The sequence below is a fragment of the Agelaius tricolor genome, unplaced genomic scaffold (assembly GCF_023055355.1).
Source record: "Agelaius tricolor isolate 1412-34295 unplaced genomic scaffold, bAgeTri1.0.p SCAF_34, whole genome shotgun sequence".
NCBI lineage: Eukaryota > Metazoa > Chordata > Aves > Passeriformes > Icteridae > Agelaius > Agelaius tricolor.
In genome coordinates, this window is record NW_027269294.1 from 1276174 (window position 1) to 1302896 (window position 26723).

Genomic DNA, 26723 nt, shown 5'->3' on the forward strand with positions numbered 1-26723 from the left:
GGGAGGGGAAAGCGGAGCGCACATGGGCCGGGGCCGCGGCTGCCCACAGCCACCTGCCCCGCGGCAAGCAAGCGGCGTTCGGTACCGACCGCAACAAATGACCCGCGATCATAGGGATGGCACGGAGCAAGGACAGGGACGATAGGGAGCAACTGCTGTTTTACTTAAAAAGGAATTTCTCCAGGAGAAAAAACCCCAAAAACAAATCAAAGAAGAAATGAAGTAAATTGACGGCGGCGAAGGGCACTGGGGTTAAGCACGGTGCCAAAGGCGGTCGGGGCTGGCAGTGAATCGCTGCTCTGGGACCATGGCCTCTGCCACAGTGAAGGGGGGGTCTCCGGGTCAAACCTGCGCAGCTCCCCTTGTCCCAGCTACATTGCTAGGCAGGAGCCCTGTTTGTCCTCCTTTCTCTGTACAGAGCTTCCCTAATGATCATCTAATGCCATCGCAGTCTGCCATGATGGCCTCTTTCCAGCCTTTGTCCTTCACTGACCTTGATGCACAGAGAGAAGGCACAAGTGTTCAAAGGCAGTGCTCACACCCAACACTGACATGGGCTGTGCAGTCCTGCCCCTTTCAGGCATGGCCAGTCCCCAAAAGGCTCACAGGAAAATGCATATTGTAGCATTTATACAGATCCTATTCTTATATTTGCTTATTTAACAGTGAAAACGACGGCAGAGCAAGACTACACTTCTGGAATATTTACTGAGCTTCATCTGAACTGATGTTTAATTTTACAATATACCTTCCAGAACAGCAAAGACAGTTTGGAAAATAAGACTGATAAACTATGAAATGGAAATGGAAACATAAAACAACTTCAACCAGCAGAATGAAATATTAATGGTAAAGAAAGTAGTTTCAGGTTTCTTCTAGACTTGATAATTTATTTTTAATTATGCACATGAAATGTATGAACACACATGTAATTAGATAACTTTATACTTCTTCTGTGCTCATTTATTCATAGGACAACAACCATATACACTTGGCTCCGTAGTGCACATCTCTTTGTGACCATGTCATCAGCCTAAAAAAAGAAAAGAAAAAATTCTTGGCAATAAGAAAAATAGATGTGATCAAAGTGGCAAGAAACATCTCATAACATCCTGCATTTTTATCTGGAGAGGAATGTTTGTGGGGAAAAACAACCACAGCACCACACGTTTTTCTATAGTATAAGGACTTTTATCATGTTAATTCATTCCTCTGAGGCCATAATCCCCCAAGACTTCTTAGCTGGCAGAAATACAAATTACGTTTCTTTTACTGGAAAGGGACAATGACCACACACACTTTGCCCTATAGTGCACATCTACAGGCACAGACCCCACTGTACACATGTTAAAAGGAAAACCAAGGTGAAAAGAGAAGCTATCATTAGTCACTCTTGTTTCCTTGCCACTGAGCCATTTATAAGGCATTCAATTTACAACCTTTATTTATTGCAGACACTCTAAGAGATCTGTTATTTTCGAAGAGTTTGCATGTTCAAGATGGAAAGCTAAGAGGGAATACACACACAAGTGAATATATGAAAATACAGATCAGCCACCTTATCATTTTAAAGCTGGGAATGATTTAAAAGAATAGCAAAATCCAAAATGCAAAGTACTGAGGAAAAAAGAAGACTAGAAGTCAGCTGAGTATCTTGACTCGTAAAAGATGTCAAAGATGCTCAGAATTTGTGTTCAGCTAAGTCAGAAGCATTGGTATGTGTGTACTTACTATGAACATTGTTTACACTTATGTGCTGTGGCTTTTCTTCTTTCATACTCCATGACATCTTCATTATGCTGCTTGATAAGCTATAAAAGAGCAGAATATGACAAACAACTATACCATTCACAGCTGGATCCAGACATTACAGAATATCAAACACCTGGTATCAGCATGCAAACCAGTACGTAACTGGGACAGTCCAGAACACAACACACCTAAATTAACAACTGAAAAAGCTGTGAGAACAAGGCCTCACAGGACAAACGTTTCCTCTTGACCACAGGGCGGGGGGATCCCACTGCCAATTAATTCACCACCCCCAACAAAGGGGGAAACCCTGAAGGGACTCCATCCCAGCCTGAAAACACTGTCACCGTGGGGAGTGCTGGTGGTCCTGCACGGTTCTTCCTGAGGGCTACTGCACCCTGCTTTAACACCATCAAGTCCGTGAGCTCCCTGAAACAGAGAGGATCTTACAGCTGCACTCTGCTCAGGAAAAAGGGGTCCTAATCTACTGAATTTAGCTAAAACCACCTTAACCAGCTGAAAAGTGAGAAGAGAATGCATTGGTAGTCTGATAAACACAACATTATCTGGGCACATCCCTAAGTCCTCTCTCTTTTTGGAAAGACCATGGGGAAAATAATGCCAAAGCATTAATCCAACAGGCTTGAAGAAGTAATTCTGTTGCAGCTGTTTTCAGTTTGCAACAGAGAGAAGCTTAAGAAGTTTTTTATTTCTTAAAATAAGAGCACAACATAAAGCTGGGAAAACATAAATAATGAACATAATCATGCTTCATACTTGACACCTGCTATGACCATCCATTACCTCAGTAAACTCAGTAGTTTGCAGTCACTGCATTCGTGTCACTATTATGATTTTTAAGGAATAGTTAAGTTCAACAAAACCAAATGAAAACACTTACGAAAGCCCACAAAGCAGCACTGGTGCCAAACGCCAAGCCAACCCCCAGCCAGTTCGGCTGGGCATTATTCGCTTTTCTCACAACAAATGCAGAACGAGTGAAAGCTAAAAAGGCACAAGAATACAAATACATTAACATTCCTCAGGGTTAAACTACCAGGCTCTTACTGACATCCGTGCAATCAGGGAACACAACCAGACCACAACAATAAACCCCGGACGAACGCAATGATGAAGTGGTGTCCATGACACTGCTAGAGCCGACCCGCTCATAGGATCCCCGCAGCACACGCTCCCTGACCCGCCACAGAGGGGACGGGGGGGCTGCCAACAACTCGAAAGCAGCGCTTTTTTGCCCGATCCGCACCCACAATAACAATTTCCCCCCGCCTCTCCTGCTCTATAAAGATGCCTCTCAATGTCCCCTGCCCAAAGCCCCCAGCCTTCCCCACCTGCGATCCCCGCTAACCAAGCGCGCTACGGGCACAGCCTGCCAGGGAAAGGCCGGCACCACCATCGCGGCGAGACATGGTGAGCCCTCCCCCCGGCCTGCAAGCAACACCAACTTAAAACAGATAAATAAACGATTTGAAAATAACTAATGAGCTTCGATTAAAAACAGTAAAAGGAGAGAAGCTACCACCGCAGCTTCCTCTAACGCCAGACGCGAACTGGCTGGGGGGACGCCCCCGCCTGCCCAGGCAGCAGAGCTCCCGCGGCCCTAGGTCAGAGGGCCGGGGCGAGGCAAAGCCCACCAGCCTGCCCGCCCCGAAGGGGATCTCCTCCCGCCGCTGCCGCCGCCGCTCACCAAGGCTGGGCGGTGCCGCCACCAGCCCCCAACGCCTCACCGCCCTCAGGCCCGCCGCCATCTTGTCGACCGGACCCGGCTCCGCCCGCGGGGGTGGGACTACCCCGCCCCGCCCGTGCCCCGGCACCCGGGTAGGCGAGCTCCGCCGCGCGAGACCCGGCGGGCCCTGCGCAGCCAGATGGCTCTCCGCTCTTTCCCGCCCGCCGCCGGCACCGGGCGGTGGCGCCGCCGCTCCGGAACCACGCCGGGCCGGCCGCGGCTCCGCGGCGGAGCCCGCACAATCGGCGGGGCGGGGCCGGCGCGGGGCCGCGGCGCATGCGCGGGGCCGCCGTGACCCGGCTGGGGAAGCGCCGCGCTGCCATTTTGGCGGCGGCTCGGCGGCCGCTCGGGACCACGTGAGCGCGCCCGGGGCTGGCGCGGGGAGCCCGGCGCGCGCGGCGGCCGGAGGGGCCGGGAAGGACCGGGAAGGGCCGGGCCCGCGGGCGGCAGGCGGCGGGAGCGGCCGAATTCCAGCGGGGAGGCTCGCGGCGGCCGCGGCCGAGCGGCGGAGACGGGACGTAGCCCGCCCGCCCGCCCACTCAGTCTCCTCCTCGGAACCCCTCGGCGGCGCCGGAGCCGGCGGCGGGGAGGATGCCGTCCGTGAGCCTGCCGCCCAAGGAAAACGCGCTCTTCAAGCGCATCCTGGTGAGTGGTGGAGCGGGAGGCCCGGGCTCGGCGGCGGGGAGCGGAGGGTTGAGGAGGCCCCGGCTCGTAGCCCGAGCCGGCGGGGAGCGGAGTCCCGGCGCCACCGCCCCGGCCGCGGCTCCCTCCGGCCGGGGCGGGCCGGGGCAGGGCCGCCCGCCACCCGCGCCCTGTCCCGCCCGGCCGGGCAGCGCCGGGGCCGCCGCGTCCGCCCGCTCGCCCGGCGGGTCCCGGCGCTGGCCGCAGTGAGGCACCCCGGGCTCCGGGAAATGCCCCGCGGCCGCTTCATTCATCGCAGAGCCGCTGTCCTGCCGAACACCCACCCTGGGTTCGCTTTATTTTTTAGTGTTTTTTCTTTTATAACTCACTGTTTTGCTGTAGGTGATAACCAGGTTTGTTGGTCGGTGAGAAGATGGCTTTCGGAGGAGGAAGTGGAGAATGATGAAGGTTTTCAAGTCTTCTTGAAGTTTAATTAGCAGCCAACTCCTATGGAAATTTGTCAATCGATTTTGCTGGGTAGCGGCTGGCATATGGCTGAGACAACATTTAGTGTAATTTAGGCAAGAAGCCTGGTTTTCAGAATGAGGTTAAGATTGTCTACAGTCCTAATACCAGCAAAGTGGGCCCAATTCAGCTACATCTTAAGGAACTTGTTTCAGCTTTCATGCGGTGTTGCTGGGACATTATCTTTCTAAGGACTGGGGTTGAATTGGAAGTGTCTTAAGTTTGTTAGTGAGCGGCTTCGGTGGATTTATTTATGAGATTCCGTATCTAGATCAAGCTGTTTTCTCTCAGAAGAAGTCAGTTTTGTCTAAAAATCTCATGTTGTCTTTCAGAAGGACTTAGACTACTATTTTGAGTCATTCCCAAGATCAGAAGTAAGATGAGTACTGTTGTCCTGTTGGAGGAACAGCATTCTTAAGGTTCTGTAAACTTCTGCCACTTAAGTGGGAGGGATGTGTACAGTCTTCTGTCACTTCTGTTTCCAAAATATTTTGTGGAAACTGAGCATGTAGAGCTAGAAAGCCCTGTGCACAGGCGTGTGGCCATGAGACATGCAGTTTCTGTTAGGGTGAAGAAGTAAATATGAGCTATAAATCTTTGAAAAGATTCAGTCGTGCTTTCGAGTTGGTATGACCTTGTACCGAGTGTGTAGTTTTTCATGTGTTATGGGCTGGCTCAGTGATCCATCCTCCTTTGCATTGAGGATGGTTTGTGTGATTACAGGGTACACTGAATCAAGGAGCTTCTCCCTCTTTATATCTGAGCGGGTTTGGTTGGTTTTTTGTTCCTTCCCTTTTTTTTTTTTCTTTAATTTTTCCCTTTGCTTGGATGTCTCTGAGGATATGTGTGGAGGGCAGGAACAAATAAGGAAAAAGAGTGTCTTTGGAGAAAGTGCTGGCTCAGCAGCCTGGCATTCATAACTTGATTCAGACCAGAAAAGGTGTGCCCCAGTGCAAGCAGGTTTCTGTGCCCTTTTTTTTTAACTGCAGATCTTGAAGGAAAATCGTGGAGTTTGAGGTATCTGGATAGGTTAAAGCTGTTGTGCCATTGTGATCTTTTCCTGTGTCTCACAGGGATGAGCCTGGGAGACAGATGTGTAGTCTGCTATTTAAGGCTGCCTTGTGATGTGGTATCTTCATAACACATGGTGAATAGAAGAGGCTCAAAGCTGGTTTTCATCACACTGAGAGTTTTGCTGATGAACTACTTGTATGTCCTACTACGGATGTTTTAGTTTTGTGTTTGACTTGAATTAGTGAGACATCTTTTAGGAAGTCCTAAGTGCAGGCCATAACAAAAATTACTTCTCTTCTGTGCCTTCACTCTTCCCTTCACACGTCGGTCATCCTGCAGCCTCTCCTCGTTCTGCACATCTTTTCTGGAGACTGTAGCACTTGTATTTCTGCCTCACCTTGCAGTGTTCCGTGGGAAGGTGGGCAGCAGCAGGAGGAGCTGCCTGTGCAGCTCTGAGCCCCCTGCCAGGAAGGGTAAAGCCGTGCTGCCTCCTGGCCCCTACAGGCCGTGTGTCCTGCTCAGCATGCCTGCGTGAGGTTCTTCAGCAGGTGCTTTGGGCACTGGCCCAAGTGTTACTGACAGGATGCAATACCTTACAGATAGGTGATTGCTGGTACACAGGCTGTTAATGCAAGTATAAACCCTTTCCCATTCTGAATTTCGTGGAGATAATAAACTCAGGAGCTAAGTGGATAAGTGCCTTGTATTTTTGCAAGTGAAACATAAAGTTGGAGTGTTTTTCAATCTGTTTTGCGTGTGTTTTCAATTCCTGAGGCCCCTTTTTTTTTAAGATATATACCTGTAACACAAATGTTACCAACCTGGCCAGCTTTGCATAGCAAAGGGCAATAGTTAGCTTTTAGAGTTTGGTTGGTTCAGTAGCGAGCATCTTGCATGGTCAGTACCTTTCTCATGTGTATGGGTTTGCTCACAAGCCAGCATTTCCACTTCCCTGACAAATTCTGAGTTCAGAAGTGTGTACGCTTTGTCTCTGCGTGTTCAACACACTGTAACTAGACTAACCTCTTCTAGTCACTTTACTGGCATGTGGAGTTTCTAATAGAAACGTTTTTCCATTTGAAAGACATTTTACAATTCAGAGTTCCTGTAGTACAGCAGGAAAGAGATCTGCATAATTAGCTTGAATAAAAAAAAACACCCACAGGATTAGCAATCACTGTTCTCCTTAAACCTGCACTTTCATTTAAAAAAAAGTGTCTAGCTCATATAGTTTTTATAGTTTTAACTATTTGCTGGTTTGTCTACAAGTAGATGTTCTATTGCTCAGAGATTCTGAGGAATTTAGAGCAAAAGTGGATCTCAACATTTGAACATCTAAAACAATTGAGTCTTTATGGTTCTTTTGAACACACATAATTTCTAGCCAGTCCAGGAATTACTGGAGAATAATTCAGGTGGAGGCAGGGGAAAGGGTAGAATAGCAGAGAGAGCACAGTAATGGTTAAGTTGGCGTTTTGGTGCACAGAAGGCTGGATGCACTATGAAGTAATGGAAAAAGAGATGTATTCCATTTCCTTCTCCCCCCATGCCCCTTAGCATCAACTGTAGAACTAGTAGTTGTAGGATGTAAGATTGACTGATTTTTAATTAAATAGCACTGATGAACATTCCTTAGCCCTTCCTGGAATTTTGCCAAATTATTCATCCGCTTTGTCTGGTCAGGTAGAGTTAATCAATGATGTTCAGTTCTTTTCACAAATCCCAAAGATAATACTCAATTAAGTTTTCTTTGGACGCAAAAGTTATATATATTTACTGAAAAGGTGTTGAAGAAAAATTAAATATAGAGCTGTTATATAGATAGTATAGAGCTGGGTGCCATCTATTTTGTAGAAGAGTTTTTTCAGTCTCTTGAAAGATCAGGATGAAGTTCTTGGAGTTGTGGCAGGCTAAGGTGGTGTGAGTATTTTTCACCCTGCATAGTGAGCTTAGCTTTTAGTGAGCAAAGAGGAGAAAAGTGCAGGTACTTCAGAAGTGAAACAAGGTTGTGTTTTATGTTGGAAACAGGCAGTTGAGCTGTGTGAGTGTGTGCAGCCCTGGTTCAAACAGTCCCTCTGGCTCACAGCTCTGTTTGGTGCCCTCGAAGCCATGGACTAAGGCAGGAGATGCCGTGCTGCTCTGAGCTGGCGTGTGTTGCATTGTGTGAGGATCAGTTTCCCTGTTCAGGACTGGGGATCAGCCATGGCCATTCTGCCATGTGGAAGCTGTTCCTCTTGCCTCTCTGTCCTTTCCCTAGGGGCAGTGCAGGCTCGATGGGCATGGCCAGAAGGCATGTGCTGCTGCAGTGCAGTGAGCAGAGTGTCTGCTGTGGGACAGGGACACAGTTTGCTCTTCACTGGTCATTTGTACCTTCACACTGCAGTGGTTCGGGGCACTGACTCTGAGCTGGTGGGCCTCCTTTCCATGCTGGCTTTGACAGGTGCTCTACCAAGTGATGTAGGGACTTCCTGGTGATAAAAAGCCTGTTGAACAACCTCTCTTCCGTGCCTCTGCTGTAAAGATGCCAAGGCCCTCGTGCTGGGCCACCTTCCTGTTTCTTCATTCCAGAATCTACTCCCTGTCCCTGCACTTTGAAACTAGACAGACCAGTGCTTCTTCTTTACTAACACTTGCATCAGCATGAATCCTTTGAAAATTGCTTCTGTCATAGCAATTCAGGTGCTGATTTTAAGATTGCTGAGGTGACAAGACTTGGAAATCTCTTCTTAAGTCATCTTAATTCAAGATTTAAGACTTGATTTCCAGAATTTCACTTTTATCAGTAACCAAGTAAATTAGTTTGTTTGCAATCATTGCTGCATTTGCATGGCTGTTCAGTAATCAAGTATGCACACCACTGGAATTTTATCATATATTGTCTTTCTGTTGAGATATGGAATTACTAACATGGCTCTTCCAGTAGCTTGTCTGTTGAGATGTCAATTACTTCATTTTTCCTTGCCAAGAGGAATACCCTGCTTGGTCAGTAGCAGTAGGAAGAGAAATGGTGTCATGGCAGAAACACTGGAATGGAAGTACAGCATAGGCTTGCTGCTTTAAGGAGAATCACTGATCTTATTTTTCAGAACTATTTCTCAGAGCTGCTCAAGAAATTAATTACTGTTTGAGACTTTAGGATGCCATGGAGGATTCACTTGAGCAATGCATGTTACTAAAGCCCGTTCATGAAATTAGGCCATTTTTTGTCACTGGAGCTGTCAGAAATTGTAGAAACATGATCCACTGCTGTAAATTTCCAAGGAGCAGCATAATTTTATCTGTTTTGCTGGTGAAAATAAAAGACTCATTAACAAAAGCATTGTCAGTTGTAAGATTATAGCCAGTCTTACATTGTTAAGGCTATAGATACTCTTAATCGAACCCAAAGTGGTTTCAGCTGGGGCAAGGGAGTTAATTATTTATATGCTACTACCCTTTATTTTGCTTAGAATTTGCTGCAGCTGTGTTGATTACTGTTTTTGAAAGGTTTTGGTAATGAGATTTTGTTGACTGGACTTTATCTGGATGTCTCAGGTTTGAATCTCTTGTCTGCCACAGCACTGTGTCAGTGCAGCCGGAGCGGGCGTACGGAATTATGCATTTTCTGATTTTGCTGATAGGGGATTTAGGGAAAATTAACAATTATTCACTGCCACCCTTAAAAGTGAGGTCAGTGGGACTTGCTGCAGGGGTTTCTGTTGGCTTTTGTGATAGCACAGAATCAAGTTAGGTTGTTCTTTAACGTTGCAAGGTTTGCTTTCTTATCTTAATAGACCCATTTAACTATTTCTCAATGCTCAGTGCTGCCAGACCTCATCTTGCATATCTCAGTGCTAAGGGTGAGGAGTACTCTAGGTGTAATACATGGGTAGGAAATGCTGGTAGCCTTGCCATCTTGGATCATTTGGTATCTTGGATTCTTTTGCGATATACATGGATACTGCAGCTCAGGTCTCGGTCCAGAACAGCCGAGGCTCCTTGAGACATTTTTATGCCACATCTTGGAATTGGAATTGGTACGCTTTGTTGTTTCAGATGATCATTAAAAACCAAATGTGTCCTATGCATCCTGGATCTCTTGTGAGGCCCAGTCAGTTTCTTGATGAGTTCAGGGATGAAACCTGAATGTGGGGGCTCCAGGGTTGTGAACAGAAATCAGTGTACTTTAGTTGACAGGGCCAAATTCATGGTCCTTCTCCCCAGGAAGAGATTAATGTAAGCAAGTACAGGCCAACAGAACTGATTTTGAATAATGGATTTTTTCAGCAAGTCTGTCTTCAGTGAGGATGTCTAGTCTTCTAGAAGAACTGTAGTTATCTATTTATCAGCTCCTGTTTCCAGCTGAATTTTCTGAAATAAAGGAATAAGACCAATTCACAAGCATAGACATAGCATAGGGTTTTTTTCTGCCTTAGTATTAAATGAAAAGGTACACATATTTCTTAGATTCTTCCTAACTAATTTGAATTTCAACTTTTTCTATTCCTCTCGTTGTATGCTACCAAGCACTGCTAGTTAGGAATATATCAGTGACTTACAAAAGGTAAAGCATGCTGTGCAGAGGAGGATTTATTAATCCCTTGAACCAGGCAATTGTTGAAGCTGTTTGTTACACTGAACAGTTCAATTAATTAACACTTCAGAGCAGTGAAAGAGGATAGTTTGTTTCGATTTGACAGCAGAAAACGATGCCAGTTTGCTCCAGAGCTTTTCAGCGTTAACACGGCTGCAAGATTTGTGTGGTTTCCTCAGTCCTTGGGTTTATGTATCTCGTGTTTGTCATGAAATTGAATCGGTGTGGAGTATCTTTGGCCTGGAGCTGCTGAGCTGTTTGATATGGTTACTGCTCAAAGAACCCGCTAATTCATGGTGAGTAGTAGCTCCTAATGCTTCAGCATCTTCTTGACTGCATTTGGCTTGAATTAGTGCACTTCAGTGACTTGACCTGGTCTCGTCTACCTGTAGAGAGGAATTGTGCTGGAAAACAGCCTTGAGCTGCCCAGCACCTGGGTTTACTGTCTGCTAAGTGCTGTCTCTGGACCGTGCTGGAAGAAATAGATGGAATCAGAGTGGCAGATGTGCACCTACAGTGCAGGATATGCACACCTTGGGTAGTTCCAAGGCCAGGGATTCCAGTGCTGCCTGCTGCCAGAGATCTCACAGCATCGTAGTTGCCAGCGTTGCCATGGGATGCCCCAAGTGTACATCCATGACTGCCACTGGGAGAAACTGTCGGGTCCCCTGAGAGCACACTGCTGTAGTTGGAAGGCTTTGTTGTGCAATCATAGAATAATTGGGGGACCAGTAATTTGGTTGGAAGAGGCCTTTGAAGGTCGTCTAGTCCAACTCTTCTTCCATCAGGGATCAGCTCAAGCCTCAGAACCCTGGGGAAGAGGACAGCAGTGCCAAATCTGTGAGTTGCTTTGTTTGAGCAGCTCCTGCTTCGTTGTACTTCTTCCTGGGGCCTTGCAGGTAAGATGTTCACCTGTGCCCATGTGTAGATCAGCTGTGCTGGTAACTCTTGTACATGATGGGGAATAGTCTGCAATGTGCTTCCACTGGTGGTGACACTGGCTGTGTCACTTGCTGAAGGAGAGGGGCTGAGTACAGTCAACTCCAGGGAAGTTCAGTTTGCAGCTTTGATGTCTTCTGGGGTTTAATCTCAAGGAGATCATGTTCTTCAGCTGGTCTGTCACAGCACTGACTAAATTAGGATGCTTCTTCTGCAGCATTATTTCTCGGTGAGAAGAGATTTCCTGTGGGGGTTTTGGTGGGGCTTTTTGGTTGGTTGGTTTGGGTTGATTGTTTTGAAGTATTGGGGCATTAGGTAGTTTACATTCGTTTTACTTCTGTTAAATTGCAGATGTGCTGTGTTAGGTTGGAGTAAAAAGTGTGACCTGGTAAAACACGGAGTCTTAGAAAACAGTTATAAGTTCTTTATGCTGTTTTTTCTAAAATCCTGTCTCTTTAATGGAAATTACACACTATTTTTGGTTTCTGTTCGATTTCAAAGGGCATAACAATTGGTAATGTGATCCCATTCCACCCACCTGGTTCTGCTATATTGATTTAATTCTCACACTGCTCTTTCTTGTGCTGATTCAAGTAAGAATAAAAAGAAAGCAGTCAATAATGCCCCAGTGCTCCCACTTGTGAGCTTGGAGAATAGATGGTACCTTCTTGTCTTTGATAATTACTCTTGAGGAAAAACCTCTCGTCTTGCTTGCTTGCAGGTGAGATGACAAAGGTGGTTTCTCCTTTATGTTGGCCTTGTGTGACTGTCTTCATCTTGCTCATGAAACACTTCTGGGTCTGCTTCTCACCTGTTTAATCAGCTGCAAAATCCAGGCTGGGTAGACTCCTGTGAGGGTTTTTTGTTTTCTTTCACTGCTGCAAATGAGTTTTAAAACACTCTTGAATCAGTTAGGTTGTACCTGTGCATTGAGTCTCGAGTGTCCCTGCTTGAAAGGGAGTTTTCTACTTTATATTATGATTGAGGTGATTCTTTGTGTAGCTTGAGTGGTGCTTGGTGCCACTGTAGATTCACTGTGAAGCTTCTAATCAGGCTCATGGTAACACCTGGTGTTGTGCTGAGCTAGAGCTGTGAGCTGATCTTAACTCTTGGTGTTACTGAACATACAACACACTCCAGTCTGCAGTGTAGTTTTTATAAAAGTTCTTATAAATAGCACGTTTAAGTCTGGATGGCTATTAAATAATTTACCTTAGTCTTCAAATGTTTGGAGGATGTGAAGACTGCTTTGTGATAAAAGGATTTGCACTCCTGGGTGTGAATATGTGCAAAATATTTCATGTATACAATGGCAGAGTTCAGTCTGCTCTGTGCTATGTCCCCTGAGGGACATATCTGCTTGTCAGAATGCTTCACTTGACTAATATCCTTTAGTTTTGGTTGGGAGCACATGTGTTTGACCATTAAAATGTCCAGTTTGAGAGGGAAGAATTGCTTGGGAGGTACAATACACTGCTTGCTCATAGGTAGCTGTTGTGGGTTTGATGCTGGCCAAATGCCAGTGCACCCACAAAAAATCATTCACTCATTCTCCTCTGGTACAGTTGAGCAGAGGAGGGGGAAAGAACAATTTAAAAGAGGTCATGAGCTGAGGTAAGGATTGGGAAGAAGCATTTTAAGGGCAAAACAGTCATAAAACTTACAAAGGTATAAATAAACAAAATATCTGTTAACAGACCTAAAAGAGTATAATGAGAAGTAAAACCTTTAGAATACCTTTTCTCTCCTCCAGCCCTTCTTTCCTTTCTCTCTGTTCAGACCTCTCAGCAGACCCCAGCTTTTCAGCATCTGCATGCTCCAGTGCAGGCACCTTTTCTGCACAGGCTGCCAGTGAGTTCTGCATCCCCCCATGCAATTAATGAATTACAGGGAAACGATGTGTTCTATTCCAGTCCTCATCGTGGCTTGCAGAAGAATCTCAGCTCTGATGTCCAGAGCACCTCCCCCTGCCCATCCCTCTTTTGCACCAACCTTCGTGTCACCATGTTGTTATCTTCATGTGTTTTCACCTTTTCCTTTCCTCCAGCTCAAGGGAGAATTGGTATTCAGTCATCAGAGCCTTTAGGAATTGGCTCTGCTGCTGGGCATAGGACAAGTTTTTTGGGTTTGTTTTTTTTTTTCAGAAGTAGGCTCTGTGGCTTCCTCTGCCACCACTAAAAGCCAGGTTGTGTTAACCTAACACAGTAGCAAACAGTTACAGAGCCTAGTTGTGTAAATTTCAAAAACATAAAGTCTCTGAAATGCTCTGGTGACAGTGTATTTGCTTATATGGTATATAAAGAAAACAGTGCTGAATTAAGTTTGGATGCAAGTCATTTCTGCTGTTGTAAGCACCTCTGAGTGTTGCTGTAATCAGTAGCATGGCCCTTGTATAACAACCTTGTGGTTACCTTGTTCAGGAATCCATGTCAGTGTTCACTGCCTGTGGGTTTGGCAGCAAAGTTTAGAGAGTAGATGGGAGAAGATTCAAAAGTGGAAAACTGGGGCAAGGAGGGAACAAACTCCATGCAGCCATGAGCTGTGTGACTCGATGTGGATAAGCTGTAAATAGTAGGAGTCTGTTCACCTTTCCTCATGGCAGCCCCCAAAGGAGGATTGGGGAGAAATTTATTCACATTTGACACAGTGAGCCGTGTGTGTGTGTAAGGCACCTGCTGGCCAGAGACTGAGTCTGCACAGGTGCCTTCATGCAGTTTAGGGAACATCAGAATACAAGCCCTCCTTCCACCTCAGACTTGGAATTCTAGAGAATATGGGCCATCTTTTTCTTGCAATTTCCATGGCAGTCTGTCTAGTAATGGCTGTGCATTCTGATCCATGGAATAAATACGTGGTGCTGGGGGAAGCAATGGAAATGCAAATTGTCACTTACCTCCTGTAGTCTTGCATGATTTTGAAGGAATCAGACTTTGCCTGCCTCATCTTAGTAATTCTTTGTGCAGTTGTATTAAAGCAGCTGTTATTTCCTTCCTATAAAGATAGAAAATTAGGTAAGGGATATAAAAAGCATCTTGGTGTGTTTAGAATAGGTTTTAATTCTGGCCACAGCATGTATACAAAAGTTTGTCAGATGTCTTAAAAGATCTGGTAACTTGCTAAACGAAAAGCTTTGAAGGGCAGGAAATGTGTAATAGATTGAGCACTGATGTAGAGTCAGGTTCTGTTCTTCTGAAGCATTAGCCTTCTTACCCTTACTCTTTTCAAGTTTAGCTTTTATCTTTTCTCATGGCATGATGTCACAGGCTGTAGCTGCAGCCCTTGTCTGTCAGGCATCACAAGCACGCTCTCCCTGTTGGCTTTCAAGTTTATATGTGCAGGAATTGAGCCTAGTGCAGGCAGCTGTGCTCTTCCAGCCATCTCTGGAGCAGAGAAATGTGTCACTTCTGCAGAACATCTGTCCTGAAGCAAGGGCTGCAGCTCTGGGAATCACTGCTACAAGCTATTCATCTGGGAGGAAGCAAGCTACCCAGATGGATAAAATTCCTGTTTCCAGGAAGCCTCTATCTTCATGTCCCAAGAACACTTGACATGTCACCATTCCTACTTCTGTGATGTTTTCTTTTTTTTTTTTTTTAATTTATTTGCTTGTTCTTTTTTCCTCTCTCACTCAGAAACTACTTACTTGCTTAAGGATCTTCTTTCCCAGGCTGTGTGTATATTTTCTGTCTCCTTTTTGTTAAAAGATTTTTGTTTGAATTGTCTGTTCCTTGAAACTATAGGTTCACTGATGTTTGTAACAGCCATGGTTGCAAATGCTTCTATCCTGTCTTCCTTGTGTCTCATTCCCAGCTTAATTTAAGCTTGCAGGTCCATGATCTCTCTGGAGGATGAGTTAAGTATGTGCACAGCTTGAGGCAGGGGAATCTCCATTTGCTGTTGGGCCCACTATGAGGAAACAGTCTCTTCTTTTTTGGAGAGCTAAATGTGACCTCAGTTTCATTTGTTCCCTTCCTTCCATTGTCAAAACATACAGTATGCTCATAGAACACATACACAGAATAAGGAAACTCATAAAAAGCCACAGTTTCAAGTGTTGGCATTAACAGAATGAAATAACCTTGAAAGTATTAACAAGAAAACTTGGTGAAATTGTATACAGGAAACCATTCCAACTTGTCTTGATCTAGAACTGACTTGTCAAAGGAGACCTTTGATGCTTCACTGGGGACTATACACAGCTCTGTCTATGTACAGAGCTATATTCTGGAGATAAAAGTATATCCAGATTGTTTCCTGATCATTTGTTGGCCTATCCAGGTAGTTTCTGGGTTATGAGATGCAAGTGGATATAAACTTGTAAATCTTTGCTCCATGAAGCCTAAAGGAAGAATTTGTTACAATTCTCAGCGACTTTGCTCTGTTCCAAACTACCTTGCATTATAAGCTCTGTATCACCCTAGAAAATTTCATGTGCAAATATTTCCAGTCTTTAGCATATATCCCATGTGACTTTGCCTAAACCTCAAGGTGAGAGCCTGGTTGTTAGAATAGATGAAGTGGAACCATTTGGCGATGAGCTGCCACGTTCACAGGCAGCATCTGAGCAAGCCGTGCTCAGGGCCAGCGTGCAGAAACCCGGCGTGCCCCATCTGCCTGTGTCAGTGCAGGCCCGTTCTGCAGCTCCCGTGGCTGCTCCCCTTCTGTGACAGGTTCTGCTGCTTTGCACAGCTGCCTGGGTGGGGGCACCTGGCCGCTCTGCTTTTCAGGGAGGAGGCCTGCCTCCAACATTTATGACTGATGGTTTCAATTAAAAAAAAAAAAAAAAGAAAAAGTCTGTCAGCTCTGACTAGTTGGCTGATTATAGTGACTCAGCCAGCTGCTTGAAAGCTGATAATGACTGGAAGGTGTAAGTAACACCCAGTCAAGTTTAATAGGAAAAAAATGAAGTTGCCTGTACAGATTTCCTCTTCCCTAACCCTTACAATGTTCCTTTGCAGTGCTGGCTTGTGCTGTCCTTGGCGAACAGAGGGAGTTGTCTTTGGGCAGTGTTCACAGCCAGGGTTGGATGGGGCTTTGAACAGCGTGGTGTGGGGTGTTTCTGCCCCTGGGGGTGGGTGGAACTAGGTGGCCTTTGAAGGTCTGCTCGAGTTCAAACCATCTCTGTTCCTCTTTGAGTGCATCTTGCTTGCTCTCTCTGGGCTCTTCTGCTCCTTCTGTTTCCTTGTGAGCAATTCCCTTTCTCCAAAGGGTGACAGTGTCGGGGGAGCCAGACAGGTGGTTAGTGATGCATCTTGGTCTGCAGTCATAGTACTTCACCTGTATGGCTTTAATACTAGAAAGTAATGCATGTGCTTAGTGTTCTGCCACTTTTTATACCTTTGAAATTTATTGTGGGTATTTCCAAGGGAAAACTAGACACTAGACATCATCTTTCATTATGAAGAGCAGCATAAAACACAGAAGTTGTAAATATGCCATTTTCTTTTTTAAGCATTTCCCCTAACATTCATGTAACTTTTTACAGTTTTATTTTTAGAACTGTCTGATTGAAGGGAAGACCTCTTGGGTCTGCCTTTCCTAAATAATTGTGTTGAGAGTGGTTTGAGGACACATGGTGTCCATATGTGCTTATGAATGCCCTTGGATAATTACTTTGGAGCAGTGTGAGGAAAGATGGAATCCTGAGCAACAACTTATTTAGAAGGACCTGAAAACTGAGCTGTACCCGATTTTTACAGCCCTGCCCACCACCCTGCTACCAGAACGGATCAACCAGAGTCAGGGAGATCCTGTTAGGAATGACTTTGTAATTAATAACAGGATTAATAGGATTTGGGCTGGTGCTCAGTCAGTGTGTACTCCTGGGCTCTTAAATGTTTATTTCATTAAAAAAAATTCAATGTAAGAGGTTCCAAGCATTTGCTGAAGTGACCTAAAGTATATGAATTGGTGTTTGTAATGTTACTTCTTCTGCCTTATATTTAAATATGAGCACAAGAAGTATATTTACATAAATAAAACACTAAAAGTGGTTTTAAAAGGTCGTGCTGTGTTCTGCAGTGCATTGTGGTCACCTTGCATAAGCAGTGAGGCTCAGACAAAACAGTTGGACTAAGAAAACAGTAGAGGAATGTTTCAATTCCCAGTATGGCAAGATATTGTTACTGTGCACTAGTTTTGAGAGTTGGGGGGTGTGAGATACATGTTGTAATCAAGCTCATCCCTAGAGCTTGCTTTCAGAGGTAGTTTAAGCCGAGTTCCAATGGTTTCTGTCTTTCCAGCCTGTGTGCTTGTTGGAGGTTGTCTCGTGGGTTTCTGTTCAGGGTAATTGGCCAAAGTGGGTTCAGTGCTTATCAGTGTTCAAACTTAAGGTTTGCTTTTGTGCTAAGGGAGAGTTGAATCTCTTCAGGCACTTGAGCTTCCTGTGGTGTCTCACTTGTGAATCTGCTGTATGATAATATGTCTCCACTTGTACATTTTAACTCATGGTGTTGCTAACACCTTTTTTTTTTTCCTGTCAATGGAAAGAATTTTTAAACACAGGAAGCTCAATGAACAGGATTCATTAAAATATTAGTACATTTTCTAACATCTGTAGCTGTACTGATGCTTCATTTCAGGCATGCATCAACACTTCCACTCTATAAATTTTTTGAAAAAACTTATTTTGTTTTTCAACAGAGGTGTTATGAACATAAGCAGTATAGAAATGGGCTGAAGTTCTGTAAGCAGATCCTTTCCAATCCCAAGTTTGCAGAACATGGAGGTAAGTGTTCAAATGGCATGTGCTCTCTTTTTCACTGTACTTTACAGTAATTATTTTAGTTTTTTAACCCTTCACTGTTAAGTTTTTGCCCATAAAGCAGTTAGAGCATCCAGAAACGTGTATTAAGCACTTAGTGTTGGTAAGATTTGTCATTTTAAAGACTGGTCTTACCAGTAGTCAGAGCTTCCCATTCTTTATCATTCAAGTCTAAGATTCACGGAGCAAGTTTCCTAATACAAGTACGCATTAATAAAATCACTTATCGTGGGAAATGGATATTCACTCACATAAAAGTGAAAAACAAAAGGAAGAGGCTGAATATTGTTCAGTGTTCTGTCAGCTGCGGGCTGCTACTTTTCTGAAGGAATAGTCGTACTTTAAAAAAAGAAAAAGGTATTTATTCCTTCACTGTATTTTTAGTCAGCTCTTGCTACTTAGTGAAAGTCTCTTTGCACTGTTCAGAAATGCTTTGTAGGTTTTTTGCAACTACTTTGGTATGGGTGGATGTGTAGAAATATCAGAGTTGTGAATAAAAACATCTCCCAAAGCTTGTAGAACAGACAGGTTTAAAATATAGCATTACTTCATCTTTTCATGGAAGTAATATAAAAGGTTTATTGCTGTGTATGATATACTTAAGTGAATAATTTGACAGTAGAATTTTCTGTGTGAGAAAAGAATGAAATCTTGGTAGTGAGAACTGAATCTAAATTTGCATTTATACTATGTTTAGGGTTGCTATATGGAGCTTAAAACCCATGAAATGAATAAAAAATTAAATAATCTTTTTCTTTCTTTCTTTCCTTGTTAGAAACCTTGGCAATGAAAGGACTAACCCTGAACTGTCTAGGGAAGAAGGAGGAAGCTTATGAACTTGTGCGCAGAGGCTTGAGGAATGACCTCAAGAGTCATGTCTGTATCCTTTTTGAAACAGGGCTTTTGATGATGAGTTGAAAAATTGAAAAGCTTCATTTCTGCATATGCTTGATTCATAGAATAGCAATACAAACCAGTTTAAACTTCAAACTGGAAGTTCAGGGTTTTCAATTTCCACTAATTTTTTTGTCTAAGCTATCCAAAGGGCAAATGCTTTGCAGTCACAGTTTTACACTCCCAGTTAGCTTACATATTATTCTGGCATGAAGTGTGTGTTTTTTATCATTAATCTGCAACTGTAAACCCATGGTGGGCATTTAAGCATGTGATGTGCTTTGGAAGCATGAGTGGCTGCCATTACATTGTTAAAAGAATGCTCATACACGTAGAGTTCAGGAAATATCAGCACTTCAGGTGTCTAAAGTTGTGTTTGAGTAAGCCTAAGAGTGTTTTCAGAGATCCTGTTACTTTATTTCTTCCCCCAGTGTGTGAAAAGTAACCTTTACATGCTAGTAGCATATTATACAGATTGTATACATATAACTGGCAAAGTCCTGACAAAAGGAGTTGTACTGTTCCTGCCCATTTGTAAAACAGCTTGAGAGCTTGTTGCCAGCTGTTCTGTCACTGCCATGTTGGAGCTCATTTGTCCCTGCTCAAATTCAGAGGAAGCCTTAATAGAGTTTTCCAGGTTGGCATGTCTATGGCCTTCTTCAGAGGTCAGACAAGAAATATGATGAAGCTATCAAATGCTATAGAAATGCACTGAAATGGGACAAAGACAATCTTCAAATCCTGAGAGACCTTTCTCTGCTGCAGATTCAAATGAGGGATCTTGAAGGGTACAGGGTGAGTATGCATACTGCGTTTCATGAGCAGCTGGGGAACTGCAGCACAGGGGGCACACTGATTAATGACACTTGAGGAAAAAATAGTCAGCTCCAGAGGGTTAAAACTGTCTGCCACTCTTTCACTTCATGGAAGTAAAAGCACATGTGCTACTGAGCAATTTCTATAAAATACAAAGATGTAATGGCAAATTAAATTATGCATTTTCAGCTCAGTGCAGAATTGTTTACTTTACTGAGGTTTTGTTTTTGGTGCTGTATAACCCAGGTGTAGACAATCTCCAATCTTGTTCTTTTCTTGAAAGGATTCCTGTAGGTAAGAGGCAATGTGTTCAGAATTTGCCTTTTATTCAGGCAAAGGAGTTTGTATTTTTTAGTAACTTTGTACCATATATCCCTGCACCTTTATATCAGTGACCCCTGTTTGCTCTTAGCAGTAGGTGCTAACTGAAAAAGCAGTGTGCTGCTTGAAAGATCATACCTGGTTCCTTGCCAGCTTGGGCATTAGTGAGCGACAGCTCAATTTTTTTGTCAGGTTTTCATCTTTTTAGGTTTCCCTTGCACCTCTAAAGTCGTGTTGTTTAAAACACTTTAGTTGGTCTCTTCATGTAATGCTTCCTTTTCAAATTAGGGTAACGTTAGTTACAGCCAGGAGAAAATCAGAGTTGTGTGGAACCATCAGCTAGCAAAGGTCCTCAGAGAACTTACTCCTGACTCAGGACAATTCTTAATCACTGATTGTTTCACCTTAATTTCTTTCATTTAGGAATTTGGTTCCGCTCTTGCCAAGACAAGATAGCTAAAACTTAGTGTAGGTGCCAAAATGCACATTTGCAAAATGTGTTTGCAAATTTCTATTTTCTTGGCTTCCGGATAAATGTGAATGCAAATTCTGTAATCTCTAAACATACAAGTAACACATGGTTGCCAAATGCATTAAGGATTAAATGTTAGGATGCTTAGAAGTCAGTAGTTCATGGCTACTCATATGCTGGTCTCTGAAGAATGTGAATTTGCTCTCAAAATTGGGAATTAGATTGTGTTTTGGTTGATTTTTTTTTTCCTTTGCTTAAATTCCAGCCTTCACTACGTGAAAATATCTTGAGTGCTCATCATTCTATTCAACCAGCTGTAACTAGTTTTTGTTCTTTGTTACTCCCTACTTTTGACAGTTGAGGCATTTTTCAATAGGAAGTAACTTTTTTCCTTTAAGTTACTTGAAAATGCCTTTCAGCAGTCTATAACAAAACAAGTTATGGCATTGAAATTGCGTGATACCAAGGAAATCTGTTGTCTTTTCCAGCTGTAATTATCCTCTTGCCAAAGAGTAGCAATGTGTTTGCGTGACCTGTGTTGCCTAAGAACACTTCCAATTATTTAAATACATATGTACTTTCAAGGTTAATTTGAAACACCAGTCCATGTTCCTGCAATTCAGGCCAAGTATCCTTAATTATGTTCTGTTCATAGGTGGTTAGACAGGAAAAGCATGTGTGTCATGCATTAACAAAGTTAGTCTGACTCATCAGGATTTGGTTGGACGTGTTATTTTGTGAAGGCTTACTTTTTTTTCAGTGAACACCATTGCAATTCCAAGTTTATTCTTTCTCTGGTGAATAAAATGCATATACAAAACTATTTCGCAGTGACTCCTTAAATAGTAGAATATTGAAGACAGAGTCTTGCCTAATGGATTCTAGAGAGTATCAGAGTAAAATCAGCAGCTACTGTTTTGCAGGAAACAAGATACCAGTTGCTTCAGCTGCGACCTGCACAGCGAGCATCATGGATCGGCTATGCCATCGCTTACCATTTGCTGGAAGACTATGAAATGGCAGCAAAAATTCTAGAGGAGTTTAGGAAGACACAGCAGGTAAGAGGAGAACATGAAATTGCTATATGGAGTGCTGCTAAAGCCAAAAATAAAACATGCCTTTCGTGATGAGAAAACTTCATGCATGACTCAACTTTGTTTAGTCAAATGAATTTGTTCCCCAATTTTCCAATGACAAGGCTGATCTGTGTGCTGTGCCTGGCTTTCCTATGCAGACATCACCTGACAAAGTGGACTATGAGTACAGTGAACTGCTGCTCTATCAAAACCAAGTCCTCCGGGAAGCAGGGCTCTTTAAGGAAGCCTTGGAGCATCTCTGTACCTATGAAAAGCAGATCTGTGATAAACTGGCAGTTGAAGAAACTAAAGGTAATCACTTGCTCAAGATACATTGAAACACGTAGTGTACAATGGGATTCTGTACTGTCAACTTTTCCCATCTTTTGGAACCCAGATTTGGTTTTAGCTTAATTTATTTAATTTTGCTGCTATAAATGACTGCTTGTCTCACAGCTTATTCAGTCCTGTCATGCTCTTGTCCCAAGCTGGTAACTCATCAGTGAGGTACAGGCATGCTGTTCTGAAACTTGTAAGCAACTGGGTGTTTCAGGCAGGAGATGCTGAACTGATGTCCTGAAGTCTGTCTGAGCAGTGTCCCCTGTGCTGTTACAGCTTTGATAGTGGCCCTGACAAGGACAGCACGTGCTGCCAAGGAACAGTCAGCTTTGGGGCAGCAGAAGGCTTTTCAGTGTCCTCAGTCACCCTTGCAGCATGTAGGAATTGACCACTCAGTGAGGCTGGGGGAGCTTCTGCTGCACTGTTACAAACCTGGAGTATAATACTGTAGCAGATCAATACAGCAGTGTAGCTTATATTGCACAGATGGAATTGCACAGTGATACAAGTTCATTCCAGCAGCTCCATTAACAGGTGCACTTGGTTAAAGCATGCTTTGTTCCTCTCCTACTTGATGCTTGTACAGTCTTGCTGTGAAACTGCCAATCTGCTGAGGTACTGCTTGTTCTCGGCTCACACTGGAATCTGTTTGGATGGTTGCTTAAAGAGAAGAAATCCTTCTACTCTAGTTTAGTTTGTTCATGTAGATGTTGCAGCCAGTTCCTATTTCTGCTAATAGTAACCTCAGTGTCTTGCAGAAGGAGCCTAGGAATGGAGTAGTGACAGTCATGGTAGGTGTGATGTTTCCTCAAGGAGATGGATGGCAGATGACTCTCCGTGGTAGCTGAATATCTTACTTGGTTTGCGTATGAAAGGAGATGGATATAGAGACTGCAATATCACAGATCATTTTGGAAACACAATAGTGGCACTTTTGGGGGTAGGAGGGGTTTTTTTGTGACTTTATTTTTCTATCTGAAGGATCTTGTGATGTACTTGATGTTCTGTGATGATGTATTATGTGACATACTTAGTGTTTGAAGGTCCAAAGTCTGGGATGAAAATGAGTTTTGCAAATAGGACTTCATGAAAAATAAACCTGAGACCAAAACACAAAACCTCCTTAGGAAGTTACCGGACAAAAGGATGGGAATACTCTTGGCAGTCTGTGTGCTTTCAGCAGGGTACAAGTCATTAATTTTTTGGGCACAGCTCCCATTGTGTTGTTTGGACTGGCTTGGCTGCTGTGTATTCTCTGTTGGAATAAATGAGTGTGTGCAAGTTTTAAACACACATGCAAAAGCCTCTGTGGATGAAGTACAACTGAAAAACACTGAAACTTGTGCTGGCATTTGCTGCTCTTAGATAGGAAAAAAATTAACTTTCACCTCAGAGAAAGAATTTAAGGTTTGTTTTCCCAATTCTGTCATTCTCAGTGAGTGAACTTTTTCCTGGGCACTAGATTCAGTGTGTAGTCCTCAAGTTACTCTTAACTGTGGAAAGCAGCATCTCTTGACAAAACTGCATGTTAATTGTGTGACATAGGGAAGAAGAAAGGTAAATTTGCATTTTCCTCTTTTAAATTGGGTAAAAAAATCTTGCTTTAGTCTAGACAAATATTGTTCACCTCTGGTGTGTCATCTGTTCTTGCCTAGCATTTCCCAATAGCAAAGCTTTGTTAAATAGTTTTCCATTGTGAAATAGGAAATCTACTCCTGTTGCAGTTCCAGCATTAACAAAGATGCTTATACAATTGTTAGAGCTGATCTTTATCAATTTTCATTTGTATTGAAGTATCATGAAAAGGAAACTTGTTGGCATAATCGTGAAAATTCATCCATCTAATCAATGGCTTGATTAAAAACACTGAAGTTAGTTTCATGAAATACCAGATTGAAGAACCATTCTCTTGCTTGCAGTTCTGCAGTTTGTTTGGTTTTCAAGATGCTCTATACATCAAGTACCATGTGCTGCTTTTAATTGCCTTCTGCAGTAAAAACTGCACTTAAAGTAACCAGTCCCTTCAGGAAGTGAGGAAAAAAGCCCAAATCATATGCATTTTGCATTAAATTTTCAAGTAAGTTTCGGGAATAATGGGCCGAGTTGTAAAATAATCTTACTTTAACTGCAGCTATTGTCCAAGTAAAGCATATCTGTCAACTAGTTTGTAGTGCTCTATGTAGTGCTTATGTTTTCTATGAAATGAGACTGTGGATGGAGCTAAGGATTATCCAGCCTTTTAGTGTAGAGGGATAAATGTTACCCTGCTTTAGTACCTTGTTACCTGAATTTAAGCCATCCTGTGTTTCACACAGGAGAACTGCTGCTGCAGCTTGGCAGACTTGAAGAAGCAGTTGAAGTCTACAAGGGACTGCAAGAAAGAAATCCTGAAAACTGGGCTTACTACAAAGGCTTGGAAAAGGCACTTAAGCCAGGTAATGATTTGATATCTTTTAGTCAATAAGCTTTTTCTATATATTTAAAATTACTACGTGTATGAAAAGCTTGTATTGCTTTAAATACTAAAACTATTATTTTAAAAATCCCCATTTAAATTTTGCTTTTCAGTCAGAGTGTGTACATACTGTCATAATGTTGGGGTTTCTTAAGAAAGACAGGAAATGTTTCTTGCATTGTTGTTACCCTGTCTTATCTAAAATCATAGAATCATAAAATTGCAATTCTCTTTGTGTGTGGTTGAAAGAATAGAATTATTTCTTAGATGACAGTTTTAATTTTGACTTTTTCCTTTACTGCTTCTGTTATCTTAATCTTGTGTTGTAGCTAATACACCTGACTGGCCTTGTTTGAAGGTTTTAGACAGCAATAAGGCAGGAGCTGTTTTTAAGAGGAGAGATAAGCAGTTAGTGTTCTAGTGCTGGAAGAGGAATTAGCAGATACTGTGTACCTTGGAGTCATTCCATTCATTGCTTTTAATAAGGAGGAAATTCTTTTCTTTAGGAAGCCATTATATTTATATTATATTACAGTTGTTATATATTCTGATTCTTTTTTTAGTCAGGTATAAATCACTTTCCCCTTTTCCTTCTTGCCAGAGTGGAAGGGGAAAGTAAACTGTAACATTCTCTTCCAGCTAATATGATGGAGAGACTAAAGATCTATGAGGAGGCCTGGACTAAATACCCCAGGGGACTAGTTCCAAGGAGATTACCATTAAACTTTCTGTCTGGTAAGTGCATGTTCTGCTGAGCAGGTAGTGATCAACACTTGTGCTTCTTAGATTCTGATTGCAAGGTAGAAACAATTGCAATTGATGAGTAATGTCTGGTAAAACAAAATCAACAGGTCTTTTTCCTCTCAAGGTGAAAAGTTTAAGGAATGTCTGGACAAGTTCTTAAGGATGAATTTCAGCAAAGGTTGCCCACCAGTCTTCAATACTTTGAGGTCATTATATAAAGACAAAGAGAAGGTGAGTGTTCTAACCAGTTTTTATGTGTCCATGCCTGCATTGGAGAGATGAGGGAAACCATTGTTCTGCAGTGTTCTCCCCATGAGCACTGCTTTAGGCGACCTGATACGGTGGAGAGAAGAAAGAAGTACAAATGTGGGCATGCATGTGCCAAGTTGGTAAATGTAAAAAAACTTAAGATTTAGTCATTTTAAGCTGTGCAAGTGTTCACCAAGGGAGGCCTGGTTTTAATTTGTTAAAAACAAAGTGAGGTTGAGTACATTTTCAAATGTAATGTAATTCAGGATATTGCAAGGTTTTCTTAGCAGAATAACTAGTTTGGGTCACACCAAGTAGCTCAAGTGGAAATAAAATCCTATCTGGCCTACAGATTGTTTTTTCTGTGTCTCATCTTGTCTGTGTAGGTGGCCATCATAGAAGAGCTGGTGATAGGTTATGAGACCTCTCTAAGAAGCTGCAGGTTATTTAACCCAAATGGTGAGTGCTGAGACTGTTGGGCTTCATGGAAGCAGTGCCTGCTTAGAAGTGCTGTGTGTCCATTCAGAGGTGGGGAAATGGGGAGGGAAGAAACAGAGGTGATGGGTGGTTTGTGTTTTTCCCCTAATGCAGAACTGAACCTCAGCTGTCAAATAGAAAGTCTGTATTCAAAATACAGTCACTTGCTCCAAATTGCTTTCCTGGATCCATGAATTTAGTCATGTCTTTGCAGTTTTGAGTTCAAGTATGCTATTTTCAAGATTTGAGTTGATCACTGTTCAGAAAACTGAAGTTTGACAGCTGTGTGAAATCTATAACTACAGAAATGCCAAACAAAAGGCAATATACTGGTAGTACAATCTTCAAGGAAAAGTGGAGTTTTGGAGCTTTTGTTGGGGACTGTGTTTTGTGTTCTTGGAGGTTTTGCCTATCTGACTGCCATAAGCAAATGGTTGGAACAGAGTGCATCTGCTTTTGACCCAGCAACTCCCTTTTCCTTAAAACCACAGAGGGAGAAGGACATGCCTGGGTCTTGGATGGACTTAAAAGCTGGTGTACGTACCCAGGGCCAGTAGTTTGAAAGCTCTGCTAGGTGTGATAGAGAGACAGAATTAATTTCAGTGGCTGTGCTTAGAGCGTTTTGCTCCTGGTATGTTGTTCTAGTAATTAAGTGAACCAACAACCCCTCTCCATTTTGCTCCTGGCAGATGATGGTAAAGAAGAACCTCCAACCACTTTACTCTGGGTCCAGTATTACTTGGCTCAGCACTATGATAAAATTGGACTGCCATCGCTGGCTCTAGAATATATAAATGCTGCTATAGAAAGTACTCCCACTTTGATAGAACTCTTCCTTGTGAAGGCAAAAATCTATAAGGTAAGTTTGGCTTTATTCTTAGTGACCAAATGTTATTTGTTTGTTAGGAACTCTAGCGAGTTTCTAGGTAAGGGTATTGTTAAGCTA

At 43.1% G+C, this 26723-nt stretch overlaps 2 protein-coding genes across 2 annotated transcripts in view; one reads left to right on the forward strand and one right to left on the reverse strand.

The window, feature by feature from the left end:
* Positions 1 to 862: 862 nt before the first annotated feature.
* NDUFC1 (NADH:ubiquinone oxidoreductase subunit C1) lies at positions 863 to 3762 on the reverse strand. The gene is made up of 4 exons (XM_071452506.1): positions 3461 to 3762; positions 2654 to 2757; positions 1732 to 1811; positions 863 to 1033 (listed from the first exon to the last, which is right to left on the reverse strand). Coding segments are annotated over exons 1-4 (246 nt in total). The 5' UTR covers positions 3522 to 3762; the 3' UTR covers positions 863 to 1032.
* A 27-nt stretch (positions 3763 to 3789) lies between these two features.
* NAA15 (N-alpha-acetyltransferase 15, NatA auxiliary subunit) overlaps positions 3790 to 26723 on the forward strand; it is a 36836-nt gene continuing 13902 nt past the window's right edge. The window contains exons 1-11 of the mRNA XM_071452500.1: positions 3790 to 4144; positions 17814 to 17898; positions 18710 to 18814; positions 19466 to 19623; positions 21361 to 21495; positions 21672 to 21825; positions 24168 to 24287; positions 24947 to 25042; positions 25176 to 25282; positions 25687 to 25759; positions 26467 to 26636. Coding sequence (XP_071308601.1) covers positions 4091 to 4144; positions 17814 to 17898; positions 18710 to 18814; positions 19466 to 19623; positions 21361 to 21495; positions 21672 to 21825; positions 24168 to 24287; positions 24947 to 25042; positions 25176 to 25282; positions 25687 to 25759; positions 26467 to 26636 — 1257 coding nt within the window. The 5' untranslated portion in view covers positions 3790 to 4090. The remainder of the gene's footprint in view (positions 4145 to 17813; positions 17899 to 18709; positions 18815 to 19465; positions 19624 to 21360; positions 21496 to 21671; positions 21826 to 24167; positions 24288 to 24946; positions 25043 to 25175; positions 25283 to 25686; positions 25760 to 26466; positions 26637 to 26723) is intronic.

Excerpts from the sequence above, each read along its gene's own strand:
- NDUFC1 (XM_071452506.1), bottom strand. The coding sequence starts at position 3,521 with ATGGCGGCGGGCCTGAGGGCGGTGAGGCGTTGGGGGCTGGTGGCGGCA. Across the intron at positions 2,758-3,460 it reads GGCGGCACCGCCCAGCCTTG|CTTTCACTCGTTCTGCATTT; the intron begins GTGAGCGGCGGC and ends GTGCCTTTTTAG. Across the intron at positions 1,812-2,653 it reads GTGCTGCTTTGTGGGCTTTC|CTTATCAAGCAGCATAATGA; the intron begins GTAAGTGTTTTC and ends GCTCTTTTATAG.